This window comes from Pseudonaja textilis, chromosome 1 (genome assembly GCF_049901715.1).
Source record: "Pseudonaja textilis isolate UNSWEBS1 chromosome 1, rPseTex1.2, whole genome shotgun sequence".
NCBI lineage: Eukaryota > Metazoa > Chordata > Lepidosauria > Squamata > Elapidae > Pseudonaja > Pseudonaja textilis.
This window is the reverse complement of record NC_141990.1, coordinates 126,713,159-126,735,539: the sequence shown is the minus strand read 5'-3', so window position 1 is coordinate 126,735,539 and position 22,381 is coordinate 126,713,159. Positions and strand designations below refer to the sequence as shown.

The 22,381-nt window shown below is 39.1% G+C and overlaps 1 protein-coding gene across 2 annotated transcripts in view; it reads left to right on the top strand.

Annotated features, from left to right (window-relative positions):
* MYOM2 (myomesin 2) overlaps nucleotides 1-21,320 on the top strand; it is an 82,808-nt gene extending 61,488 nt beyond the window's left edge. For both annotated transcript variants that reach the window (XM_087916417.1, XM_087916422.1), the window contains exons 28-37: nucleotides 1,632-1,699; nucleotides 2,899-3,012; nucleotides 5,397-5,484; nucleotides 8,272-8,310; nucleotides 10,215-10,320; nucleotides 13,318-13,481; nucleotides 13,790-13,826; nucleotides 13,936-13,958; nucleotides 19,247-19,302; nucleotides 20,364-21,320. In XM_087916417.1, coding sequence (XP_087772543.1) covers nucleotides 1,632-1,699; nucleotides 2,899-3,012; nucleotides 5,397-5,484; nucleotides 8,272-8,310; nucleotides 10,215-10,320; nucleotides 13,318-13,481; nucleotides 13,790-13,826; nucleotides 13,936-13,958; nucleotides 19,247-19,302; nucleotides 20,364-20,672 — 1,004 coding nt within the window. In that variant the 3' untranslated portion in view covers nucleotides 20,673-21,320. The remainder of the gene's footprint in view (nucleotides 1-1,631; nucleotides 1,700-2,898; nucleotides 3,013-5,396; nucleotides 5,485-8,271; nucleotides 8,311-10,214; nucleotides 10,321-13,317; nucleotides 13,482-13,789; nucleotides 13,827-13,935; nucleotides 13,959-19,246; nucleotides 19,303-20,363) is intronic.
* Nucleotides 21,321-22,381: the final 1,061 nt, after the last annotated feature.

Genomic DNA, 22,381 nt, shown 5'->3' with positions numbered 1-22,381 from the left:
TCCAAGTCAATGTTTTTAAAGTGCAGGAAAAAATAACATTTGGCACTCTGTCTTTTTGTTTATTTGTCTCACAAGCATTTAATTCTCCTATATTTTAGAAATTTCCTTCCTTCCTTCCTTCCTTCCTTCCTTCCTTCCTTCCTTCCTTCCTTCCTTCCTTCCTTCTTCCCTCCCTCCCTCCTTTCCTTCCTTATGTTTGAAAAGCCAACATTTTATTCACAGATACTATAGAATAGAATAGAATAGAATAGAATAGAATAGAATAGAATAGAATAACAGAGTTGGAAGGGACTTTAGAGGTCTTCTAGTCCAACCCTCTGCTCAGGCAGGAAACTCTATACCATTTCAGACAAATCGTTGTCCAATCTCTTCTTTAAAACTTCCAGTGTTGGCGAATTCACAATGTTTGGAGGCAAGTTGTTCTACTGGTTAATTGTTCTAACTAACTTTTATAAAAATAATTATTAAATAACCACAATTTAATGTAAGACTGTGCATTTCACCCCACCCACCGCTACCCAGAATGAGGATTGTCTTTGGCCTTTGAGTAATATGAAGAAACTGCTGGATGGAACCAAAATAGACCTTTTTCTGGTTTCCTTAAGCTTTACAATTTACGCCTATAATTATTTTCTAGTCCTGTGTTCACTAATTGCCCTGCCTTTTCACGCAAAACATTACAAGCTATTATCATTCCAATGTTTAAAGATAGCTTCTGTGATTCCATATGAACCTGGAACCTCAGAGTTTGCTCATTGCTTTATTTTATTCCCGTTCCAAAGCCTCCCCTGAACATCCATCTGCACATATTTTCTTCTGTTGTTATGTCAATAATAGGGAGTGTCTTTTATTTCCCAAGAGCTCTCAGATACGTTGTTCCAGTAGTTCTGTTTCTTCCTTAACAGAATCTCTGGAAAGTTTCACAGGGTTTCTGGCGCGTAACATTTTCATACACCCAGCTGCAATAATGTATGCACTGCAAATCCAGAGAAAAATAAGACAGTGAATTCAGATCCTTTGGATTCTGCCAGAGGGACTTTCTGGGGCATACAAAGGAGAATTCAACATCTCCTCAGTTCATCATTCAGAGCTAACTTTGGGTGAGCTTAGAATATGTTTAGTAAGATAGGAAAGAAGGCCAACATTCCTATACTGAGCTGTTTTCTTAAAAATTTTTTGGAGCTGTAGTGCCTTTATAGCCATAGGAGCTTTTAAAATTGATAAATCAGTATTCAACATATGATGGCTTTCTCCTCAATAGAGAAAGTTGTGGGATTGTAATTTGGTTGTGGGATTGTAATTTTAACATCTTCATTTTGAAAATGGAATAATGACCCCGGCTACATTCTGCCTAAGTCTTTATAGAAAACTAGCATTTCTCAAACACTTATTTGTTTCTGTTGAAGAACTGGACCAGCCCTACAAACTTTCTCTACTCCCAAATTTAAGGATATCTTTCATTTCATAAGTAGCTTTCCTTACGTGACCATTTATTCAAGGACTGGAAGGACAAACTAGGTCTCTTCACTTAATGAGCAATCTCTTTCCAGTTGTATTTTTCCTGCCGTATTTATTAATTCTCTGAGGATCTGAATATGACATATCTACCTTTTTATTCCTCCTTCTTTTAGGTCCTCATTTTGAGGAGTATTTGCACTGGGAAGTTACTGATGAATGTGAAGTCCTGCTGCTGTGTAAGGTGAGCAATTATTTTTGGATGCATTTTAACAAAATTGCTTTCCAAAGGGGCACAGATGTCATTTATTGCAACTAGAGTATGAATTTAAAACAAAGGTATGCTCCCTATTTATGAAGCATTTTGTAATTTGGAGAAACAACAAAACAAGCTAACACACTAAAACAAATGAACTCCTGCTTATGCTAATCAAACGTAAGCGTATTTGCAGTATAATCACGTATATATTATCTCTGAGTAAATCCCATGAAGTACTACAGAATAATGTAAAATAAATAAATAAATAAATAAATTCCGCATTGCAGCACCAAAGTATTAATTCTGCCTATCTTTAATGCTAAATATCTCTTAAAAGTATGCATAAACACATGCACACATATACACAAATGCATACATATATACACACTAAAATACTTTATAACTTTTGAAAGGGACCTTATTTGATTAACTTAGATACTTATCCTATCCTATCCTAATCCTATCTTTATTCAGACTTTGCTGCAGGGAATTTGCTTATGAATAGAGCTAGCTATCTCTTTATCTCTTAAGTGCTGACATCTGCTGTGGGGTATTAAGGAAGGTGGGGGCTGCTTTCCAAGAGCATATTTCTCCATTTCTCATCCAGGGAAATATAGTATTCTACCTTTAATATTTCTCAAAATATTTCATTCTTCTAGGAGAGGGGTGGATGGTAACTTTCTATAGAGACAAACAGGTGATCCTTTAAAGACCACTTGTATCCTACTATTTGTGGTACTACGACAAGCCACAAAACAGCACTGTAATAGGGGAGAAGCAGGAACTCACCTGCTGATTCAAACATTCTTTTTTTTTTTAAAGTCTGCTAGCTGCAGGCTCATTTATGCAGAGATACAGGAATATTGTATTTTTAAAATAAAGACTACATAGAACACATCTCACAACCTGGCTGCACAGTTTCTGAAGTTTGCTGTTGTTTTTGGAGAGGAGCAATCCCGCACACACCTACACAACTGAGCAAAAATTCAATTTTGAATATAAAAATAGTGTCTTTATTCACCGCTACACAGATTTCCTTTCCCTTCTACCAGAAGTCAAAATGGGGAAAATAATGTAGGCTTTCTTTTGACTTACCAAGGCCACAACAGGCCTCAGAGAACTAACTATGGCATCTGGCTCTTGGGATGGGATTTTTCATTGTGTTTACTGTTGTCCTTATTCAGGTCGCAAATACCAAGAAGGAGACTTTTATGCAGTGGTACCGAGATGGAGCTGGGGTGAATGTCAAAGAGCCACCTGATTTTCAAAAAGGTGTTTGCTGCCTGACTATTCCAAAGGTATGAATACAATGGACCGAATTTTACCGCTGGGTACCTCAACACCATAGCGTTTCCTGGATAGTCTGAAAGTGTAAAAGTAAAAGTTCCATTCTTGCTAATGTTCAGTACTTCCTCTTCCTGTGCCATGGCATGTGCAGCAGAGGTGGGTATTCAGTAGGTTCTGACCAGTTCTGGAGAACTGATAGAGGAAATATTGAGTAGTTCAGAGAACCGGCAAATACCACCTCTGACTGGAGATTTTACAGTATCCTTCCCCTGCCACGCCCACTAAACCACAGAACCGGCAGTAACATTTTTTGAATCCCACCACTGAGGTGCAGGTTATATTTTTAAACAAATGTCAGCCAGCTTACACAAAAACCTTTTCAGTTATTAATACAAATATTGTGTTAATAAGTAAATAGCCTTCATATTGAAGACTTTGAGGATGAGCCAACAGTGCGTTGCATCTGCCAAAAAAGTCACTGCAGTCCTAGGCTGCATCAACAGAGAATATTATCAAGATCTCGGGAAGTGACAGCACTGTTCTATAATGCACTGGTGAAGGCACACTTGGAATACTGCATCTAGTTATGGTTGCCGCGATACAAAAATGATGTTGAGGCCCTAGAAAGTGTTCTGAAAAGAGTTACAAAGAGAATAAAGGATTTGGAAGCTAAATTGCTAAAGGGAACTTGGACTATTTAGCCTAATCAAGAGAAGGCTCAGCGGAGACCTGACAGCAGTCTTTCAATACTTGATGGATTGTCACAGGGAAGAAGGGATTGATTTATTCTCTGTAGCACCTGAGGGCAGGACAAGAAGGCTTTAAGGATGGGGAAGCTCAGCAGTGGGAGATCCAATCCGAAACTAAGGAAGAATTTCCTGACAGTGAGAAAGATTAATAAATGGAAGAGCTCGTCTCCTGGAGTTGTAGGTGCTCCATCACTGGAGGTTTTCAAGAAAAAAAACTTGGACAACCATTTGTCCCGGATGTATAAGAACTTCTGCCTTGGGCAGGAGGTTAGACTTAAAGGCTCCCAAGGTCTCTCCCAGCCCCATGATGTTATGATTTTATGGAGACAGATACGTAAAACCATGGACAGCCTCCCATTCTACCTGTGGATAAAAATGTTGCCCTCAGTAAAGACAGAGAATGTGATGGATTTACCAAAGTTTTAGTAACAACGATGTACTTAACTATAAAAGCCACAACCAGACTTGGAGAACCACATTTTAATTGTGTCAAAATGTTTGCCTGCCCCTTTGAAACAACAAACATTCCGAAAACCTATTTAAAAGAGGCAAAAGAGCTCAATGACACCTCTTTCAACTCTCTGGAAATATGTCTCTGGGCTTACTTGCTCTTTAGCTTTGTTTTTGCGGTACTCTTTCTTCAGTGGTACATAGGCAGTTCTATTTGCTTTATGATTTCCTTTTAACTTTAGTCAATTTTTACAATTATACCTTTATTGACTTCTAGTTTCCTTATTATCAAAAAGGTGTAGCTAATGTAACAAAATAAGATCTGTACCCTATTTAGCAGATTGCCCAAACTTTTAGATTTCTATTTTTTGTTTAATATATGCAGTTTCTTTTGATTGCAAGACATTGTAGCTCCTGCTTTAATGACCTCATTTGAAACATTTAACATTTTGGGAAGGAAAGAGGGAAGGAAGGAAGGAAGGAAGGAAGGAAGGAAGGAAGGAAGGAAGGAAGGAAGGAAGGAAGGAAAGAAGTAAGGAAGATAGAAACTTGCTCTTCATGCATTCTCAGATCAGTCCTAATTACTGATGTGATCTAATCAAAGTCACATATATTATCAATTGCTTTCTCTGGGAAAATAAAATTTATATTCAAGTCCAGAACTTAAATCACTGGGCTAAAAGTTTTGACTGAATTATAAATGAAATTTATTGTTGACTTCAAGGCTTCCAAATGACTATGCTGACATGGATGCTTTCTCTACTTCATTTAAAAGGTGGCAATTGCTAGATAATTTCTTCTGTTTTAGATGAAAATGGATAATAATGGATGTAAACAGAAAATGAGAAGACATGTTCAGAAGTGCTTCTGTATCAGCATTTAATACCTGATTGCCTTTCTGTCAAAATGAGTAAACCCCTGAACTTTATCAAGTCATTTATGATTTATATAAATTATGCTCATTTAGGATGCCTTCTGAATTAAGAAGTATGATAGTCAGCTTAGTTCATTTTAAACGAAAGGTGTTAAATAATTGCCTCAACTTGCTAGGCCCACATTGGGAATCTACTCATGTCACTTCTGCTCAGGCAAAATTCAAACGAAATTTGCTTTCTGATAGAGGAAATGTAGCTTGACTGTAAATGGTTTTCATTAAATTTCATGTCATAATAATGTTACCATGTTTTTCCCCCTAGCTGTCCAAAAAGGACCAAGGTGAATATAAGGCAACACTGTCAGATGACAGAGGCCAGGATATTTCTGAACTTGACATATCAGGGAAAGGTAATGATTCATCATTTATCCCGAAGCATGAGAAAGAGTTTCATTTAGCTACAGTTGACTAGAAGATGATATCTGATTGCCTTCCAGATATTTTGAATGCCACTGCCACAAGTGTCTTTCCAGTGGCCATACTGATTGGCATGGAAAATCCTAAAACTGAAGATTATAGGAATGAAGTAGTATTTTCCCTTCTCTTAAATTATGCAATGTGAATATTCCTCTATGCTGCATCTGGTGTAGACAGGTCTTACGAAATATTTCTCATGGCCCTATAGAACTTTCCCTCAAACCATCAAGAATGGTTCTTTCCTTTAAAAACGAAAGTGGCAGCCTTTGGATTTTTGACTTGGGACAGAGAAAGGAAATTTACCAAGCACAGCAGAAGTCAGAAACCCAGTAGAACCTGGTTCAACATTGCCATCACCATGGTTTATATGTTGGCTCCTACTACTTAGAACTACATACAATTGCTGACATTCATGCACCCATATGCCTAATATTGCAATTACCCACAACCCCCTTGGCAATTTCCACAACTGAGAAGGGATGAAGAAGAAGAACTTATTTGGTGATTCCAAATTCTCCACAATTGTCTTGTAACATGGCACCATAGCTCTCCATCTGTTGTGGTTGTTCTTGTATGGGCACCTCACAAGATTCAGAGCCTGTTTTCTGATGCCTTTACATTTAAAATACAAGTTTTTAGAAAAGCTTGGCATCTTTCAGATATGTTGGGGTCTGTAACTTCCTGCTGTCACTTGAGACAACCTCATGGAAATATTTACAATATCTCAGAGTAGCATTCATGTGGTATCTGCTGATACACCTAAACTAAGATACTCTAAGTTAAAAATTAAGCAAGTTATTTGTAATTCATGAATTGAAGAGACTCAGTCATTGTCTCACATTATTGTGTGAACCAGATGGTTCATGAAATATAGAGTGGTTTATTGGACAACATATGGCATGGGAATATGGGAGCTGGATTAGTTAAGAAACCTTAGCAGCAGCCTCGGTTTGTTCTACAGGACAATTACAACCTAATATCCACCATAGCAACCCTTTCTGGAAAGAGGAATGTCTGTGGAAGGATAAGCTATTTGACCTTTGCCATTCCAGAGTGCTTCACTCTGACTCCTGATAGGTTCCCAGCCACAAAAGAAGTTTACTCATCCATGAGTTGGCTGGGAGGTCAATCACAAATGCCAATCTCCCCCTTCTCTTGTTGACATCTCAATTCTCCTGAGGGTACCATATCTTATGCTACCCAGTGAGGTTCTAGCCCTGTGATTCTTTGCACAGTGGCAAATGTTGGAGAAAAACAGGATGGGGGAAATGAGTTATTCTTTAGAAGAAGAAAAAAAAGGATAGAGAATTATAACAAATGTCCCAGGATGCCAAATAATGAATAGGCCATGTGAACACATCTTTGTCGTTATTGACCTTTGAGATATTGATATCCAGAAATAGAAAAAAATGTCCATCGGAAAGCTCTACTTATTTCCAAACTCTTCCTGTGTTTCTAAATGGCAGTTCTATTCTTTTTGAGACTAAGTGCCCTGCTGTTGTTTGGGCAAATATACTTCCTACTTAATGAAAACAGCAGCAGTATTAGCAATAGGAATTAAAACTTGCTGTCAGCTTGGAAACCATTTTTCTTTGAGGCTTCTGGGCTGCCACATTCAGTGCCTAGGAATTTGGGAGGGGGATTTCAAGGAGCAGCGGAAGAGTAGCCATAGCAATATTCCTTTCTCAGAAAGTCAAGGACCTGCTACTCTGCACCTGGAAGGGAGGGGCTGGGGATAGTCTCCAGTTGGAATTAAGTAATGATTGGCCCATGTGATGACCTATTGGGTGCAGGGGTTGGATTTTAGATTCTCCTTGGGCTAGGGAAAACCCAGAAATCTCAGTTTCGGGTTTCCCTCAGATGTGCCAATATGGCATCTCTAATAACATGGATTTTTGAGAAGATGAGAGTCTCAGAGTCTTTTAATTTAGAGATTGTTATTTGGAATGCTGACACTTGCAGCTGTTGTCCAGGTTGTACTGTCAGCTTTATAAATTCAGACTATTAAAAAAAAGATGCCCCTCAGAAGTGTTTATTTTTAGAGCAGACTATGCTCCTGAGCATAAGTCAGTTTAGGCCTTTGTTCTCTGAGGCAGCAATTGCCTTGTATTGTTCTCTGACCATGTCCAGTTAGTGATCCTCCAAAGAGGGTTTTACTTGTGTCCTTGATCATTGGCTTCCAGATGTTGTGTTCCTTCAGCAGTTGATCCAACTGCTACCATCTCCTCCTCTTAGGATCCTCCGTTTTGCTGCCACTTTAAATGTATACCCATGTGTAAAAACACTATTGGTTGGCAAGGCAGCAAAGGATGAATGAGATTTATCAAAATCACCAATGAGACATGACCAGAGGTGGTATTCAGCCGATTTGGACCAGTTCTGGTACACCAGTTATGGAAATTTTAACTAGTCCGGAGAACCGGCAAATACCACCTCTGAGGAAGCGTATTCTCAGAACCAGTAGGAAAAAATTTAGAAACCCACCACTGGACACGACATACCAGAGGCAAAGCTTAACTTGGTCTCATTAGGCTTATCTATGTGTTTTACTTCTATGAGGACTACAACAGGAAAATGCAAAAGGAAGAGATACAAACTGTAAGGTTTTCTGAAATAACTCTTACTGTATTTTTGATGTTTACCTTAATGTTTTCTCCTATGAATACCACATAGCAGTCTGTTCTATGCTGATTGGTTATTGTTTCTCCTCTTCTCCTCAGTATATGATGATATTATCCAGGGATTGAGTAGAATCAGTGGTGAGTAAATGTCACTTTTATTTGTTTTATTTAGATTTGTATGATTTACCTTTAAGATGAAGCACAACTCTGGGTAGCTCACAACAATAAAATGAATAACTATAAAATCATAAAGTAAGTGATGTGGTGGCTTAGTGGTTAAGAAGCTGAGCTTGTCTGCCAGCAAGCTGGCAGCCCAGGTTCGAGACCCGAGTGCCACACAAGAGGGTGATCTCCTGTCCTGCCTAGCAGTTCGAAAGCATGCAAATGCAAGTAGGTAAATAGGTTCCACTTTGGTAGGAAGTTAAGAGTGCTCTGTGACATCATGCTGGTCACATGACCACAGAAATGTCTTCAGACCGCACTGGGTCAATGGCCTTAAAAGGGAAATGAGCTCCATCCCCTATAGTTGGCAATGACTAACAGAGTCAAATTAGCAGGGACACCTTTACCTTTACCATAAACTATAAAATAAAAAAATAAAAACCTGGCACCCATCATCTCCTTAGGCTACCTCACCACCAGCTTCAGGTATCCTCATACTATCCTAGCACCTGGGTAAAAGGCCAAGTCTGATGGCCTTCTGAATTGCTAAAAAGTGGTATTTGAAGATCACTCTATAGGACAGAAGCAACCTAGAGCCAAGGAGAAATTTTCTGACAGTTAGAACAATTAATCTGTGGAATAACTTGCCTCCAGAAGTTATGGGCCCTCCAATACTGGAGGTTTTTAAGAACAGATTGGACAACCATTTGTCTGAAATGGTACATGGTTGGGGGTTGGACTATAAGACCTCCAAGATCCAGCTCTGTATTTCTGTTATTCTGTATTTCCAGGTTTTAGGAAATAACTATAAAATCTTAGAGTGTTTACATAGAGAATCTTACATATCATCTAAGTAGCTAGAATTTGATTAGAATCCAAGTCCTAAAAGGATGCAATTCTGGGTCTGAGGCAGAGGTGGGTATTCAGCAGGTTCTAACCAGTTCTGGAGAACTGGTAGCGGAAATTTTGAGTAGTTTGGAGAACCAGCAAATACCACCTCTGACTGCAGATTTTACAGTATCCTTTCTCTGCCACACCCACCAAGCCACACCCAAAGAACTGGTAGTAAAATAATTTGAATCCCACTACTGGTCAGAGGTGACACAGAATCAGCAAGGTGCTACTCTCTAGCAGGAGTAAAATATTTTTCCATCTGTTAGGTTTTGCTTCATTTATTGAAGTAAGCTTAGGACAATTCAGTTTGTTATATCTGTAAATAATAATTTATCAGGCACTACCACATTCTTAGTCAATGATTCAATACAAAATCATTTTAAATTTGGTATCACACCCTTAAATAGAAATATATGTCTAAATTGGCATTTACCGGTACTTTATAAGAATAAACAAGGCCTATCAGAAGATGGTAATAATATTTTCTTATTTTTGACATTTATCATCATTACGTAGTAAATGTTCTTAATGAGTACATTTTGATAATGGAGATAATACTTTGTAATTTGAAGAGAGGGCATTGGACAGATTTTTTTTTTAAAAAATTGATCAGCAAAGGCCAGTAACAACTTTTGAAATAAATGTCATTTATGTTTACATGTAACAAAAGACTCTTGTACTACAGTTTTAAGGTGTTGCATATTTTATGGAAAACTTTCAGCACAAGTGTTTATGGGTTCAAAATGTGAATTTCGAGCATGATATCCACTGTATTAAGAAACTGCTGTTATTATTTAAGAGGTTAAACCAGGGCTGTCAAACTCCTGGTTAGCAGGCCAGATGCGTCATGCACTGGCCACGCCCACACCCAGTTTAGTAAAGGGGGAAAAAGTCCCGATATGTCATGTGACACTGTGAGTTTGACACCCCTGGGGTTAGACCTTAGAATTTAAAACTGATTATAAACAACATTTTTCTGACTGCAGGTAAATCAGCTTCTCCTTTGAAGATCCACTGTACTCCAGAAGGAATAAGGCTGCAGTGTTTCTTGAAATATTACATGGAGGAAATGAAATCAAGCTGGTATCACAAGTAAGAGAGAACAAAGTTCTAAATCCTGCATGAACGTCAACTGGTATTCAGTAGCTATTGAAAACTCATTTTGGGGATGATGGTGATTATGCAGGCAGGAAAATTACAGCTCAGATGGTCATTTCTAACTTTTTTTTTAAAGGAATAAATTACATTCCCCTGTGATAAGTTTTGCATGGCAAATGAGCCAATCTATGTTTTCACACTGTCATCAGCACAGCTGGCAGCTTTGCCTGCCAATCCCCAGTCACCCCTGAATCATCCTAGGACCTTGCAAAGCAGGGAGCCTGGAACAAATCTTCAAGTCAGCAGCCACTCACAGCAGCCAATCCTCCACACACTGGAAAGCAGAGATCTAACAGAGCTCCAAGCTACAGATCTGTTTGGCTGAGGAAGTTGATGCTTATTATTTATTATTATTTGTCTCTCCTTTATAAATGTAACTCAAGGTGATAAACACACTTCATACTCTTTTCTCCTCCTATTTTCCCCACAGCAACAACCTTACGAGGTGTTTTGGGCTGAAAGTAAGTGACTTGCCCAAGGCCACCCATCTGGCTTTCATGGCCAGGACAGGACTAGAATTCACGATCTACTGGTTTCTAAGACAACACTTTATTCACTACATCAGGGATGTCAAACTCGCGGCCCACAAGTTGGATGCATCATCCACTGGCCACCCCCACCCCCAGTTAAGTGAAGGGTAAAAAAGTTGCAATATGTCATGCGATGACAACATGTCGTCACAAATTTGACATCCCTGCACTACATCTTTAGCCATTTTTATACATCAAGGTTTTTTATAGGTCAAATCCCATCAATTTGGATTGCTCTTCTTCTGGACACCTGTGTTGCCAGGACTGTTCAATGAGAATGGTTCTTTTCCTGATTTGATCTCACACACTTACCAGGAAGCTATTGTGTCCTAAGCATTAAATATGCAAAGCAATATAAAGGTCATCCCACCTAAAGTTATCAGTTAGCAAAAGCATGAAGTTAAGTAAAATGTGTTACGATTCCCAGAGCCTTTTTTAAACTTGAAAATGTCAGACGAAAATTTCAGGTTTCCTTTGAATTTTTCATGGTTGCTCCATATGCTTGCAGAAAGGGCTTCTGATTCTTCAGCTAAGTATCTCACAGCAAGCACCTTGCTTCTGAATGCAGCCTCAGTTCTATAAAGTTCAGAATTACCTGGCTACAGGTGTTTGTAGTTCTACCAAACTTCAAAGGGGTTTTTTTCTCCAGCCCTATCTGCAGATATTGGGGACGATGCTTCAACCCAGAGCTGAATGTCTCATTTTCTTTCTTTCTTTCCTGCTTGCGACTCACGAAACTTGGATTAACCAGTCATACAGCGGCATGCTTTTGCTTGCTTTCCTCCTGTTGAACATCTTTTTAGTCTCCTCTATTTCCTCTTAGAATATTCGGATACTCTTCCTTGTCTTTTCTCTCTTTTTCTGAAAATGCAAGATACATCCTGAAACCACTATAAATGATAAACAGCAGAAGTAATAGAAATCTCCCTAGGAGAGAGATGCTTTTCCTTAAAAAAGCCAAAGCAAAACAAAACGAAATGCTTTTAAGCTTCATGTAGATTATTACATTGAACTACAGATAGAACAAAAATAAGTGTGAAATAAATTAGAAATGAAAGAGGAAAGAATTTAAAGGAAAGGCCAAGTGGAGATGTTATTTTCTGAAAAAGAATCTTGCTCATTTAAAAAAAAATATCTCAGAATTTTCTTCTTTTTATAGGTACAGAGGATATAATGCTTCAATGGCTTTTTGGTCAAAGATAGTTCTTCTGATTGAAGTCTGCAAATCCCCAACCTTTTGCAAGATTGTATTGAGGCTGCACTCTGAAGAAAATTCAGTTTTTATTATTATTATTAGATTTCTTGGTATTCAAATAGCTCACATATCTCCAATAATGAAAGTGTAGAAAACTTTTCTTGAACTCCAACTTCAGTACAATCTTTCAATAAGGGTACGTTTGCAGCTTTAACTATAATGTGTTTGCTTGTTTAAGATACACCAAAGGATTTGAACATATCTGGTGGCATTTATTGGCACTTTTTTGAAAGCCAGCTTCCCACAGACATTTTTTTTAGGAGTCATGTGGCCTTTAAACTTTTGCTTGAGGCTTTCTGGCTGCTTGAAACTAGCTTTAAGACAATCAGGAACATCCCGGTCAGCTGCCATCTTGTGCTTCCTCATGTTTTGCTGTTATGTGATGACAGACTGCCCTGAACTGTGGGGAGGGGGAATGAAGGAGGGAATGCTTCCGGAAACGAAAGTAAGTGTTATATCTCCTTGAGACGCTGCCTCAAGGTCACCCAGCTGGAAGAAGGAGGGGGGGCCACATAAGAAACTACATTTGGACTGACCTTTAGGAAAACATCTTGCCTGAACCTGATTGATTACACTGATGGGACAATGAAGACAGTTTAGGGAGGAAAAAGTAGAACTTAGGGAATATCTATGGAGATTCTCAGTGATCCAGATCACAGTTGTCCCAAAGGTGCTTTTTCAAGGGGCAACTGGACTTTCTGGTTTTTCTTTGAAGACACTTTGCTTCTCATCCAAGAAGCTCCTTCAGCATTTTTACAGGGATTGACCCAGACCTGAAGAAGCTTCTTGGATGAGAAGTGAAACGTCTTCAAAAAACCAACCAACCAGAAAGTCCAATTGCCTCTTGAAAATCCACCTTTAGTAGAACTTAGGGACTTGGGTGCATGATTTTCAGGTCTGGTTTTGCAATACTGCAATACACTTGATCTCTAATGAACTATATCTTTTTCAACAAATGGAGCCAAGGATCGTTTCTGTTTAGAGCAAGCTTGTGTTACGTTGCTGTCACATGAGCTTTTGCAATGTTTCTTCCTGCGGGCCGCCAATGTCTTGTGGCAGGTCGGACAATCCCTCTCCTGTTTTGTAATGTGCAAGTATATCAAAATGATGCATATTTGCTTGAATGCAGTCTCTTGGTTTACCCAGGGAAGCTAAGGTTTCTTCAAGTGAAAAGATGAGAATTGGTGGTAGTGATGAAGTCGCATGGATACAGATATGTGAGCCTACCGAAAAAGATAAAGGGAAATATACTTTTGAGCTGTCTGATGGCAAGGAAACCCACAAACGGACCCTTGATCTATCTGGGCAAGGTAGGAATCCTTACCACCCATTCAACATTTTATCCCTGTCAAACAAGTATTTTGGAAATTGCCCTGTTTCTCTTTGGTTTATTCATAAGCACCAATTCTGTGCTCGAGATGTTCCAGGAATATGCATTATCTTTATTCACTCCACGTGTCATCAAGACTGACTTTGATCCCTCCTTTTAGATTTTGTTTGATGTTTCTATACTTCACTGTAGGCTGTGGGTGGCGGGAAAGCAAGGCAAGTACATATGCTCGCATTTGTGCCAACTCATAAAGTCAAGTTCCTAACATGCTGAAATGTTTCACTGCAGCTTTCGATGAGGCCTATGAAGAATTCCAGCGGCTCAAGTAAGATTTTTTTTTTTTGCTTTGAACATAAACTTTGCAATTGGTTTATTTTGGCCATCAATATCATTGTACTGGGATGTTAATTTTTCCCCATTTTTTTCAACTTTAGGGCAGCTGCTTTTGCTGAGAAAAGTAAGTATTTGAAAGTAAACAAACAAACAAAAGAATATTCAGTATGAATACGGAAGAACAGGATATAGCATTCTAGTAAAAATGAAAAGGATAGTTTTGGCTGTAAAATTGATGAAAAAGGTGAAGTCATATACAAAGAACAATTCTCATCAAATATGCTCAATGATTGTGGTAGAAATACGAGGTGTATATAAATAACCAGATTTGCTTCTTTGGTTCAGTGAATTGGCAAACAATTTGACCCACATTAAACTAACCGGGACTGTCCCTTTTTCCATTCGGTCAAGAAACATGAATACAAATCTTGATTCAGAAATTGATTTCCCCTCTTTTATCTAGTTAATAATTTGATATTATTGGATGGATGGATAGATAGATGAATGAATGAGGGCCATCCAATAGTCTAGAACTAGAACATCCAAGCAATAATGTATATATAGTAAAGCAGGTGTAGACAAACATAGAAGTGATAAAGAGTGTAAGACTGCAACTTTCAAAACTATCAGTTTTGCTGGTGCCCTGTCAGCAGAAGATAATGAGAGGATGCCAGCAAAACTGATAGGCAATTTCTTTCAATAGGTCTACTTGTCTCATACAGTCTCCTGTTGCTTAAACGTTACTCTCTCTCTCTTATTATTGTATTATGCTATGGATGGTTACTGCAGAAAGCTATTTTAACTGCTAGCCATTGGCTATAATAAAGAATTCATTTGTTTGGTAATTGAACATCAACAAATAACCAGATCTCCCCCACCCCACAACATCATATTGACGGAATGGAACAAAAACTGTGAGAATAGAAATAGAAATGACTTAGGAGGCATGAGGACTGTCAAATAGTAAGTGCAGAAGTGCTCTTACGTTCGTCATCTTTTTGTTTAAAAAAATGCAATTTCAGATGACATTTTTGTTTCTTAATGAACTGGAAATTTGTTTACAAAGTTGACCTACTGCAAGGATCAACCTTGACCATTTTCATATGGTTAGGTTGATGTATTTGTACACAGCAGAATTCTTTCCATTAGGGAATCCCCTAATAGTGGCGCAATGGTTAGAGTGTAGTATTACAGGCTAATTCTGCCGGCTGCCAGCAGTTCGATTCTCACTGGCTCAAGGTTGACTCAGCCTTCCATTCTTCCAAGGTTGGCAAAATGAGGATCCAGATTGTTGGGGGCAATATGCTGACTCTGTACACCGCTTAGAGAGGGCTGTAAAAGCATTGTGAAGTGGTATACAAGTCTAAGTGCTGTTGCTATTATTATCCCCTCTTTTGAAATAAGAATGATCATGGTAAGGATTTGTGTGTGTGCGCAAATGCATACAGAATCAAGGTTGCCCTTGCTCAGAAGCTCATAATATTTTAGAACAGCGGTCTTCCATTTTTCTGGCTTTGTAAACTGGTGGGTGCAGGATAGGAGAAGGGATGGTTTTGTGTGAGTGGCAGGCACGCACATGAGCATGTACTGCTCCACTTGCATAAGTGGAACTCCATTTGCACAAGTGGAGCTGCTTGCACTTGTGCTCACCTGCTGTTTGCATAGCTCAGTACTGGATGGGCCATGGCCCAGTACCGGGCCACGGCCCTAGGATCGGGGACCTCTCTTTTAGAAAGATAGATGCATTAGTTTCTTGGATGGCAACCTTTACATTGGTCTGGATAGATTATGTTTGTGGGAAGGCATGTTTTTCACTTCCTTGTCTGCCTTTCCATAGGGGTATTACTGGTTGGGCAGTTTATTTGAAAAATGTTCCAAAGAAGAGAGCTGCCCTAAGGCAATACATCTGAAAAATTATGGAAGTTTTCAAAAGGATACGTCAAGGATTATGATAGGATGATATTAAGCCTTTTTTTTGACACCAAAGAAAATTAGAATGGCAGATCACCCTACTTTCCAAATGGATATTTAAAGCCCCCCCCTCCAATTCTGCAGCAAAGCAGGGAATACTGAGATAAAAGCAATGAGCGCTGAGAATTAGAAAGAATACTGCTATGATATTTCACTATGATATTTCACTTCAATGCCTTTGCTCCTAAAGCACTTTAGGCAATCAGTCTGGAAAACAATTCACCATAATTTGTCAGTTGCACACTGTGACTGTCCTCTCTGTTCCTTTCTCCATTTGCTGGCATGGTATTATTCTTAAGTGGGGATAAATATATCTGTTACTTCCCTGACAAACCACTTGTGACACTTCAGGGGGTTCTGTCAAGTTTATCTACACAAGCTAGGTATGTTTGGGGAACCAAATGAATACACCTAGTTGGGATAAAATTCACTCCTGTTTGAAAGGGAATATTTTAGGTATGCCTTTGGAGAGACCTACATAACTCAATGTAAAGCACATATGATATTTTCCAGGGAACAATAAACATCTGGTTTTGTTTTGTTCATGGAAGTGCAAAAAAGTTGGGGGATGATTAGTAACCCAGCAGGTGGAAATCTAAATACTTGAAAAATTTTAGGAAGTGAGTTAACAGGTGAAAATAAGCATCAGTGTTAATCCTCAAACTCTATACCTATTTTAATTTGTGTTTAAGAACCAACAGTGGTGCGGGCAAATTTCTATAAAAAGAGTGGTGGTGGCACAGTGGTTAGAATGCAGTATTGCAGGCTAATTCTGTTGCCTGTTGGCTGCCTGCAATTTGGCAGTTCGAATCTCACCAGGCTCAGGGTTGACTCAGCCCCCCATCCTTCCGAGGTGGGTAAAATGAGGACCCAGGTTGTTGGGGCCAATTTGCTGACTCCGTAAACTGCTTAGAGAAGGCTGTAAAGCACTGCAAAGTGGTATCTAAGTCTAAGTGCTATTGCTATAATGCTTATTAGAAACATGGAGCATGGTGGCTCGGCAGTTAAAGATCCTGAGCTAATCCGCTGGAAAACTGACATCCCAGGTTTGAATCCCAAGCACCATGTGACGGGGCAAGGTCCCGTTACTTGCCCCAGCTCCTGCAAACCTATCAATTTGAAATGTGAATAGATTATAGGTGCAAATGTGAGTAGATTATAGGTCCCACTTCGGTGGGAAGGGCATTCTGTGTGCCTTGATGTAGAGTCATGCTGGCCGCATGACTACGGAAGCATCTTTGAACAACATTGGCGTACTTGGCCAAGAAACAGAGATGAGCACCAACCCCTTAGAGTTGGACATGACTGGACAGAGGAGTCTTTACTTTTACCTTTAATGAGAAACACAAAACAGTGTGTGAGATATTGAAGTTATGAGAAGTCTAGAAATATAAGAAATATAAGGTGATTATCTTCATAAGTTGTTAACAGACCTGGCACCTCAGCCCCAATCACAATTAAGAATTTAAGAAGATCTCATGGCCTTAGATCTACATCGACATTCTACTTCTACAATGGGTGATTAGTTAGGGACATTAGAGTTTGGGAAAAAGCAAAGTGTGCGCTGTAATATCAACATGCAAATCCCATCCTGTTTGTACTTGTGTCCTGATGCTGTATGTTTTGCTATGGTATTTTGATGAAATGTCCATTTGATGCTCCATGGGACATCCATGAGACTGCTGCTTATAAGAAGCTCCCCTGAAAGAGACAAGGGTACTAAACTCTGCTGCCCAAATAGCAATCGATATTGAGAGGTATACATGCCTCTGATAATAATAGATAATCAAGAACCAAATTAATCAGTAACCAGTGGCAATCCTACCTTCTAAGAAGCATAAAGCCACCAAAGTTATAGCCATCACTGCATCCTGAGTTAGCAAATTTTCTAGTTTACCTATGATGAAAGACTTCATATCTTTTGAATCTTCTCTCATTCAGCTTCCTCAAAGGTGTCATTTTATATGGCTATATCAGGTTCTACTTATTCATCCTTTTTTTTTCTACAAGCTGAAACTTTCCTTGTGACAGTGGCCCCAGCTCCTTGAATCCAGATAATGTTTGCTTCCCTTCTTTGTACACTTTCTACAGGCTCAGAATTGAGTGCAATATTCCAAATTGAGTTGTGTCATAGACTTATATAAAAGCTTGATTACAATTCTATTTTAGAATTTACCCTTTCACAGCTGCCACATCTGGGTTTATGTTTTCACCCAGTTATACATCATAACTTTCCAGGATGCCTTTGTTTCTTTTTTTAAAAAAAATAATACAATTACCTTAAACAATTTCAGATTGCCAGCAAACATGGCCATCTCAGGGCTCCTATCTAACTCCAGATCTCTGTCTGTGACTATAATGTATTTAGTATTGTCACCTAACATGAAGCTTTCAGCTGTGAGTTTTATTTCATCACTGAGTTCTGGACATTTTCTAATGCAGCCTGTTGCCATTTTGATGAAGCATTCCGATAACCTTATGGTCATTCCATTTCTAGTCATGAGTATATACAGTCATTTCAGATTTCCTATAGCAACTCTTTGCTACTACTGAATGAATCAGTGATTTCCCACCCACCCCCACTATTATCTATACAGAAAGCCTGCTAAACAGATAGATGTAAACTAGGCACTCTACTATGGTTAAAAAGAAATGATCAGGAAGGCTTGCTTCATTTTCGCACTGAGACTCCCCTTTCAGAGATGGGTGACAAAGGTAACCACAACAGAGGTGGTATTTAGTAGGGTCTGACCAGTTCTGGAGAACCAGTAGCGGAAATTTTGAGTAGTTCAGAGAACCAGAAATACCACCTCTGACTGGATATTTTACAGTATCCTTCCCCTGCTATGCCCACCAAGCCACGCCCAATGAACCGGTAGTAAAAAAAATTAGAATCCTACCACTGAACCTCAGCCAATTCTTTTGAGGGCTGCTTAGGGTTTAAAGCTGGGTTAAATAACCCTTAGGGTTAAAGCAAAGCTGGCTGAGGAATTCTGGGAGTTGAAGTCCATAAGTCGTCAAGTTTCCAAGGTTGGAGACCCCTGGTTTAAAGCACTGTTTAGAGTAGGACAGACTCCTAATTTGGAGTGAAGTTTGGAGTGTAGCAAAGGCAGCTGGGGTTCTTCTGGATGCTGCAGTCTTTCTTTCTTTCTTTCTTTCTTTCTTTCTTTCTTTCTTTCTTTCTTTCTTTCTTTCTTTCTTTCTTTCTTTCTTTCTTTCTTTCTTTTTCATATTTCTTAACTGCCCATCTCCCCTAGAGCCACAAAACAGTCTTCTGTAGTGGCCATGGCTTTACATAAAGCATGGAGTTAGGGTAGCTGGGCTCCTGCTTGAGAAGGACCCAGTGCTATTTTATCTTGGATTGCTATTGTTGCGTCTTTTCTCTGAAGTAGCCGGAGCACTTAGACAGAGCATAGTAACTTTATATTTGTATGTTCACAGATCGTGGGAAAGTGGTTGGTGGTTTGCCGGATGTTGTGACCATAATGGAAGACAAGGTATGGATAAAACCCCTTGGTCAGCTTAGTTATTTTTGAATAGGAGCTTTTGGTGTATACAGCAAAAAGGGCCTCCTTTGAGAACATTTGAGTAGTATGAACCCATTGGATTTTGAAGAAGCAGGATAGAAAGCATATGGATACTTTTAAATTTGGTATTGGAGAAAGCACCTGATAATACCATGGATAGCACAAAATAAATGATGATCGATAGATTGATAGATTGAGATGATAGATGAATCAGCAAACAAATCAACCAGAGCTCTCTCGAGGCACAAATGACCTGGCTCAAATCATCATACTTCAGACAAACCGTGAAAATCCACTTCTTGAAAGAGAAGATGATGATAACCAAGATGAATGAACTCAGTTATGGTACCAATGGGTATCCCATTGGAAGACTCAGAGAAATAGGTTGGGGACAGACTGTCTTGGAGAAAATCCATCTATGTGGTTACTGAGAATTTACATCGACTCAATAGCACATTATCAACCAATCCATAGAAGATACATCCTATACATGTCTATAATAGATGCTAACTGGCAGTTATATCTAATGCGAATTTATCTTTGAAGAATATGCTTGACCCTTTTGGTATTACACCTAAGACAAGAAGAAATTGTGAATAAATGCCCAAATGTTTTAATGAACTGCAACACGGAAACAAAAAGCACACACAAAAATATGTCTTCAATCAGTGCCAGGGCAGAGTGAGGCTAATTTACAACGGCTTGGGCCTGAAATTAAATAAATAGAAGAAATTTTTCTCATCCTCTCTTGGATTCTCTTATATACCAGAAATCCCCAACCCCTGGTCCATGGCACTGGGCCGTGGCATATCAGCAACCAGACCACACAAAAAAGTGAAGCCCCATCCACGGAATGCAGGCAGCACACGAAACCATGGAAAAACCTCTGTACAAAACCGGTCCCTGATGCCCCAAAGATTGAGGGCCACTGTTATATACAATCTAAAATTCTTCCCCTTCCCTAAACCTCCCAGTAATACTTCCCATTGTCTAAAACCTCTGCATAATTTTTCTTGTTCTTTTTCTTTTAGACCCTGAATCTGACTTGCACGGTGTTTGGTAGTCCTGATCCTGAAGTGATGTGGTTTAAGAATGACAGGGAACTTGAACTGAGCGATCATTACATAGCTAAACTGGAACAAGGGAAGCATGCCAGTTTGGTAATTAAGGGGGTGTCATCAGAAGATTCTGGAAAATACAGCATCAGTGTCAAGAACAAGTACGGGGGTGAGATAGTCGATGTCACCATCAGCGTGTATAAGCACGGGGAAGAGATACCTGACGTTAAACCTCACTCAAGTGATAGAGTAAGAGAGATACCTGCGAAACCAGCTGAATAATCATAACCAACAAGAAATATGTTGGAAAACGAGTGTGCTTGATGAACAAAAGGCTTGAGAGAAGCTGTAGTTTTGTTTGTGTAGTAGTTCTGCAAAAGAAAACTGGCGATGTTTAGGAGACAGTTATGTGTTGTTTTTCTGAAGTTTTTCTGATCTTGGTCTCTTTTTCTTATAATGCCAACTTATAATGCCATCACAATTGGCAATGACATCACTCTGAATAGGAGTGTCTCACGGCTTGCCAGGAATAATTACGGCAGCTGTCACGAGCGTCTATGTATTTCGATCATGGTTCTTTCTATCCATGAATTGCAATGCTCTGTCATGCAAAGCGGAAACCGGGAACTGCTTAGCTATAGATCAGGAACCCCACTTTTTAATCTGAGCTGTGAACTCTCGTGGCTTTTTGTAAAACCCTGCTGAACTCAAAACGCTGCAGCGATGTCAACAAATCCAGGACAGCAGCTGGAAATAAATCAGAGGAACTGAACACGTGACCTTCTAAGTTATCCTTTGTGGCATTGCTGTTTTGTAGTGCAAGCAAATCTTTAGTCATACTTTACAATCACCACGGACTCATTTAAACCATAAGTTTCACAGTTGTTTGTTCCCCCCCTGCTTTGCACTAATAAAAATCTCCAAAAGTCACCTTGTTGTTTTCTCTCGGCACCAAATGACTCTTGACTTAGTGGCGTTTCCTCCCTTTGGCTGTTTAATTATGGTCTGCTGCCGTTTCACAGCTGGCAGAAGGCAGATCATGGACTCACAATAAAACAAGTGAATGATGGATACTCAGAGTCACTCCATTTTACTTAGCCACATTCTTTTCCTCTTTTTATAGTATGGCCAACAAGAAGTTAGAACCTAGGAACTGGTACTTGGTAGCAGCCTAGGGTGATGCAGTATTTAGGCTAATTCTGCCAACTGCCAACAGTTTGATCCTGATTGGCTCAAGGTTGATTCAGCCTTCTATCCTTCTGAGGTGGATAAAATGAGGACCCAGATTGTTGACTCCATAAACTGCTTAGAGAGGGATGTAAAGCACAATGAAGTGGTATATAAGTCTAAGTGCTATTGCTGTTATACTTGCAACCATAGGTGTCTTTGGGTGACATAGGCAGAAACCACTGATGTATGTTGTGGTGCAAACCCTACACATTATCAACTTAGATGCAAAAGTACTGAGCTTATGGCATGACATCACAACTCATCTTCACCCTATTGGCATGATCATGGTTAGGAACAGACACCTTTGCTTTTCGATTGGCTCTTTTTCAGGAAGTCAACTCCCCTTCTCTCTCTGCCTTTGTAGACTGAGCCAGAAATTTCACATTATTTTAGTGGGATGATTCATTGGTTTTGTATCAGAAAATTAGACAAGGATGCGAATTATTTATTTATTTATTTATTTATTTATTTATTTATTTATTTCTCACAGTTCTTAACCACCTATCTCTTTCAGAAGTGAAATTTTATTCTTCCATGGAGTGTAATCTCTGAATGGATACTTTCATATGTTTGTGTATGGCATAGCTAGCCCAATACATTTTAATGCCTGAAGCAAAAAATAAGATGGGTTCCCTTACGTTTCACCTACAGGAAATGACCAAATTTGTAGTTTATTCTTATTCCAATATTGATGATGGTACACACTCCTTTATCTTATTTGTGAAAAGGAGACAAATTTAGGAGTTGCAGGGAACCTGCCT